This window comes from Gavialis gangeticus, unplaced genomic scaffold, assembly GCF_001723915.1.
Source record: "Gavialis gangeticus isolate Ggan-Ray unplaced genomic scaffold, GavGan_comp1, whole genome shotgun sequence".
NCBI classification, from domain to species: Eukaryota; Metazoa; Chordata; order Crocodylia; family Gavialidae; genus Gavialis; species Gavialis gangeticus.
The window spans coordinates 50,735,810-50,741,991 of record NW_017728995.1 but is presented as its reverse complement, the minus strand read 5'-3'; the positions used below and the strand labels follow the sequence as shown (position 1 = coordinate 50,741,991).

The 6,182-nt window shown below is 40.1% G+C and overlaps 1 protein-coding gene across 1 annotated transcript in view; it reads left to right on the top strand.

Annotated features, from left to right (window-relative positions):
- Positions 1 to 6,182, top strand: part of SGPP2 (sphingosine-1-phosphate phosphatase 2) — a 98,832-nt gene that overhangs the window by 64,231 nt on the left and 28,419 nt on the right. The window contains exon 3 of the mRNA XM_019503658.1: positions 2,511 to 2,600. Within this exon, the coding sequence (XP_019359203.1) occupies positions 2,511 to 2,600 (90 nt within the window). The remainder of the gene's footprint in view (positions 1 to 2,510; positions 2,601 to 6,182) is intronic.

The window sequence follows — 6,182 nt, the reverse complement described above, 5'->3', positions numbered from 1 at the left end:
GGGAGGTGGGTGTGCCATAGGGGGAGAGTGAGCCCAGACCCCAAGCAGCAGGCAGGAAGGGGGAGTGGGCCCAGATTGGGGGGGAAGGTTTGTCCCTGCCTGCTCCCCTCCACCCCCCTCATTTTTGATGGGTAGTTGGCTAATTATTATAGATTAGCAGCAATTCAAAAGACCTGTGACTCCCATTGTGGTTTGTGAGGCAGTAAAACCTGACTATTAGGACTTTGTGGTAATGGTAGACGCAGAACTCTGGTCCTACTGCTTCTAAACCCTGCTACTTGAATTAAAGGATAAATATTTTTTAGTTGTTAGCCAATATCCAATAACTGTATCCAGGTTAACAGCCAACAATAATATCCACATTACCATTTCCAACTTCACTCACAAGATGACAATAAGGCCTCTTCTACACATACAGATTAAGGCACGATTGTATCTAAGGCATGGTCCACACAATCATGCCTCCTGCCATGCTACATGGCAGGAGGCATGATTGTGGGGTTGCACATTAGATGTGATCATGTCTTATTGCCCATGCAGGGAGAGCCCACTCCTGGGCTCCCCCTGCACTAGCAAGAAGCAGGCTCCCATGGGCTCCTAGTCCCAGCTGTGCCATACATGAACCACAGCCGGGACCAAGAGCTCTTGGCCCCAGTTGTCTCTTGTGAAGTGCAGCTGGGACTGGAAGCCCTGTCAGTTGTGGGACACACAGTCCCAGCTGCTCCTGAGACACAGCTGGGACCCAGAGCCGCACGTGGGCTGGGGGTTTCATGCACCCCCTTGCTTTAGGGATCACAGCACCTGCAATCCCCAGGGCTTGGAGGTTTCATGGTGGGCAACATGCACCCCTGCAGCTGAGAGCCCTTTCAGCTGAAGGGGCCCCCAGCCACAAGGGAGATGTAGCTACATGTGCAAATTAAAGCACAGTAGCAACCAGCTATAATGTTAGTATGCATTTTTAAGGTCCAACTTCAAGGTTGTAGCTTTTTTTTATGATGTGATAGCTACTTTGCACGTGTAGCTGGTCTCCAGGTAATTGCACAGTTAACCAGGTAATTAACCAGGTATCTGTGGAATACCTATAATGTGTAGAGGGGACCTAAATTTATATAGTAGCCAGTTCAATACTGCATTTTATTTTCATCCATATTAATCAAGTTTTCCATATCAGGATGTTGGAAGGTTGTCAAACACAGAGTAAGCTGTCAAACACAGAGCTCTGCAAAAGCATCTGTCCTGACTGACAATCACCCCTAATCATCCACCCAGTCTAGGATTTTCTTGAGCAGACAGTCTACTGTGTTGGATTGGATAACTTGTTTTTATTCTACAGAAAAAAAATCACTTAACTAAGATATGACTACCAAACTCATGTTCATGTGACCTAAGCCAGGATTTGAATGCAGAGGTGAAGGGCTAATGCATTAACCTAGTTCTCTACCAAGCATTTTTTTCCTTTGTGCCATCTGAAAATAGTTAAATAACGATTTTAATTAATTGATTCATATCAGCAAGACCATTCAGACAAAGAAACATAAGTGAAATCAGTCTTATGAAAAATAGAAAAGTATAAAGAATTCTTTAATGACAAAGGAAAGTGTGAATAATACGACTGCTGTATTAACTGGATTACAATTTCAGCCTAGATATTGATTTTCTTTTTTTTGCCCTACTTGAGAACTATTGATCACAATTTTAGTCAGACTGTAAAGGTATCACATTTCCCACTTAGGCAGTCTAAGATTTAACCATTGATGATCATTTGAACAATTTGGTGTACTCTAGCTAAAGCTCTTTTACTCTAATGCATAGCCAATTAGCCCTAGTCTACTGGACATTGCAATGTGCTCTTCTTTTGTATTTCAGGCAAAAGCCAATCTTCAGGTTCCATATGTTTTCCATGGTGCACTCATGCCATCATTAGGTTAGGAAGACAGAATCTTAGGAGCTTCTAAAGACTGCATGCGGCTTTGAGCCTGAGCCCCATTCTAACAACAACTAGTCTAATAAGCTGTTTACAGACATGAAACAAAAAGAAAAGAAAAAACAGTGTTTTACTTTAAGCTCAGTGTGTCCCCGCACCAAGTGCAGCATATGCCCAGAAAAGGCATCGTGTTACTTTGACCCAGTTCACCCAATGTCTGTATAGACCGTGCGCTTCATCAGGCTCCTTGGCCCTTTTATCTAATAGCTGATTTAATCAGCTATTAGATAAAAGCACTAAAAAGCCCTGCTGAAGTGCCCAATCTATACAGCTGCTGAGGAGCTGGGTCAAGCTAACACACTTCCTCTTCCAGTAAATCGCTGGGTTGTTTTTTTCATGGCTGTCATGAGCCATAGCACCTAACTGAATAATCCTGATTCCCACTAGGTTTCTGGAATAGCTGTTCTCAAGAGTCAATTCTGAATCCTACATCCATGTGGAGAATATTTTTAAATGTACTTACTGACATTCGTTAATGTTAGTAATTTTTAATGATAACTTTTTTTCTCTTTTCTTCTCATTGCAGTACCCATTTGAACTAGGTCTAATAGCAGCATTTGTATTTTCTACCTTAGTGGGTCTCAGCAGAATTTACACGGGAATGCACACTGTGCTGGTAAGGAAAAAGATGAACTACAGATCTTTCTTACATTGGTGCCCATCACCATGTTGCCTAAACTTATCTTAAATACTACTCTACTTCCCTGCCAGCAGAAGGCAAGCTTAGAATTCTTTGTACAAATAGAAATTTCTATCTATCAATGCACATGTTTTGTGAGGTCACTCCACAGATGGTACTTTTATGGGAAGACTAGAATGAACAGGTGGATTGGTATCTATTTCAGAATATGGAAAGGTGAGAATCTTTTTGAATTGCTGCTGAGTTCTGTCGTCTTGTCCCTGCTCCAGTGACTTTTTGTCAACCACTGTTAGAAGCCTCTCCCTCATGGTAAACAATTGCATTGTCCCAGAGGAAGGTAACTATAGGCCAGCCCAGTGGTGCTCAGCCTATCTGGCCTCATGAGCCAAATGAATATCGTGCAGCTGGTCCATGGGTTAGATGACTGGGCACAACACCAGCCCATGGGCAAGATCCCACACGTGGGGTTAATCTGTGGAATTGATCCAGCATGGGGTCAGTTTGTAGGTGTGACCTTGCATGCTGGCCTGGTCTTGTGTGCCTCATCTGATTATGGAACAACCCTGTGCACCAGCTCAATCCCATGTGCCAGTGGAATCTGGCATATGGAGGCCATGTAATTCCACCCATGGTCTGGAAATTTGGATACAGTAGCAGCTTTAATTGTTGTGGCTCTGGGCTCTGCCGTAGCAATTAACACTGCCACAGCTTCCCTGCTGCCAAATTTTCAGATCTGTGGGGACCGCTGCAGACCAGATGACACAGCTTCATGGGCTGGTTCCTGCCTGCAGGCCACAGATTGAGCACTACTAGACTAGTCCAGTTCCTAATACTGTTAGTGTCAACACCAGTCAGCGTGACTTCCCCATATACAAATGTTCATTTCTTGTCAATTCAATTGCTACAAATCCATGAAACTGATAATTTAGCAATAATGACACACATACCAAACTCCTTTCCAAATGTCTTACATTACCATCCAAATGTCTTAGACCCTCTCTCTACAAGAAAATTCTTTGAATATAAGCAACTGTAATATAGATGTAGTTCCTTGCAGTAACACTCAGATGCACATCCTTAAATTCTGGCCTTGTTCTTTTTCATGTATAAATTATGATAATTTTTACTCTCTTCTGTGTTTAGAGGGTGTATATATTTTCTGTATTTAATTAGCTCATTTCAGGGGCAAACAACCAGGACAATTGTTGAGGGCTCCACTAGGTTAAATTGGTGCATATTTCCCAATGATGGGGTTGGAGGATAGAGAGACCTTGTATCCGTGGACCCCACAAGCCAAATGTAGGTCTGAGGCTGTTTGTGTGCAGTGCTGGTAACTGTATTAATGTTCTTTGGTAGTTCAGATATTTAACTAGAAGGGAAGTTGTTGTATAATCGAACAGTCTGTCAAGGTGTTGGGATACAAAATTCAAGTGCAATTTTTAAATCTTGGTTAAATTGTCTTATGTTCTTAAGTATTAATGATTACATTAAGGGGAAATATGATTGAGCAACTTAAATGCAGTGTACCACAGATATTTTTTGCCTGTGATAATATCCAGAAATATTAGACATTGGTTTAGTTATGAAGTATATATGATAAGTAGAAATATTGAGTCAGTGATGCATGTTAGGCACAAGTAGCTGGCAGAACTTGACACCTAGAACTGAAGCTAAATTATGTAATGACAAATAAGGGGGCAGCTATAGAGACACTCTAGCCAGGTGCCAAAGTGTCTTTTTGGAGGACCCAGCCTCCCCGGTTGCTTCAGGGCACGCTCCAGAAGCATGGCTTGCACCACTTTTTTCAGTAGGTTGTTTTTTTTAATATCTGGATTTCCACGTATTTAATTTAGAGTCCACACTGCAAATATGCAGCACGGGGAACAATTTTTCATTCCCATTGTGCTGCTTGCGGTGTCCTAAACTGCTTTGAGACATCCCAGTAAGCATGTGCATGGTCCTCTGGATGTACCCTAAGAGACTGAAAAATATTATGATCCAAGGGAAAGCTCAGAAACAACGTCTTTTTAAATGTGTGGGTTTTTTTAATCTGCCTGCTTTGACTAAAACTAATTATAGATAATTCAGTTACCCCTGTAGCAGTAGTTTGTTAAATATGAATAGCAGATTAATTTGCCTACATGGATTCTATCCCTACACATTTCCACTATGGAGTATTCTCATAATGCAAGGAAGGTTAATTGATATTTTCTATAGAGCAAGGAGAAGTGTGAAGTAGTTTCCGAAACATGAAATTCAGTGAGTAAAAGCAGTTTACAGCCTTTGTATGCTATTCACAATATATGCTGTTCAAATATATATCATGATCAATGGTATATAAGGAAATATTATAGCAGCTGTAATGAATGAATTACTTACTATATTAGATGTAATGAAGAAATCTGTAAAATATGGCCTTACCAACCTTTCAACCCTACTGGCTCAAAACAATGTCTTAAGTCTAGACTGGAGACATTCTATTTTTCTAACCAGTGACCTAAGCCAGTCACTAAAAATGTTTAGCTTATTCCCCTTAGCATTCATGATGATGAAAGAGACCTCTTTATATTTAGATGGCGTTTGGGGTAAAAAAGATTCTTGTGTCCCTCTCTCTCAGCTTGCCTCTAAATTCCCAAATGCCTTAAATCCTGCTTTTTCACCAGGCCAATTAAGGGCTTTCAGTAAGGAATGACCATCTGAAAAATGCCATAGTAGGGCATGAAAATATACTGAATAATTATTTCACAAGTTTGCCTCTTTTCATGTTTACAAATTATCCAAAATGTATTTAGAATTTATTCATTTAAGCATTGTTTTGCCAAATTTTTAGGAATAGTTTTCAACTGAAAATTCTCTTTCTCAGTGCCTCACCCGTACTACTGCCAAGCTCATTGCAATTATTCAGTGTTTTCAATTGAAGCTGTAACAGTTTGGACACCAGTATCAGTGGTCACATCTCAGTTTAGAGTTTACCTTCTGCAAACATTTTGCCCAATTAAATTATTCATTAAAATATTGACAGAAATCTAGCACCTGTACTAAATATTTCAAATGAGCAAATAAGTCAACAAATGCAATTTTAAAACAGCAAGAATATTGTATTCTAAGGTATAGTTAGTGTGATTATTTGAGTTTTGTTTAATTGTTTAAATCTTCCTGATATAGTAGCAAACATTACATAGTACAGTCTGCAAAAGCTAAGTTTAATGTTTGAACTACACTTGATAAGCTTTACTGCTACAACTGTTTGGAGGTGTCTATCCCTGCCAAAGCCTACATCACCAATACGATTATTCTTCCATATGGGAATAACTATCCTAGTGTGAAGTAGCTTTTTACTGATATACCTGCATCTGCACGGGGTGGAAAGTTACATGACTGTGTATTATTAAAGTGATACATAAAAGAAGATGATGTACAGAATTCTCTTAAACCTTTGTTAAGAAGTGAGGAGATGCCATTATTTTTTCAGGTTGTAAAGAGCTAACAGAGTAGGAATTAATGAGGTTCTGCATGTAATTCAGAATATCAGTCACAGACACAATGAGAAGTATTAAT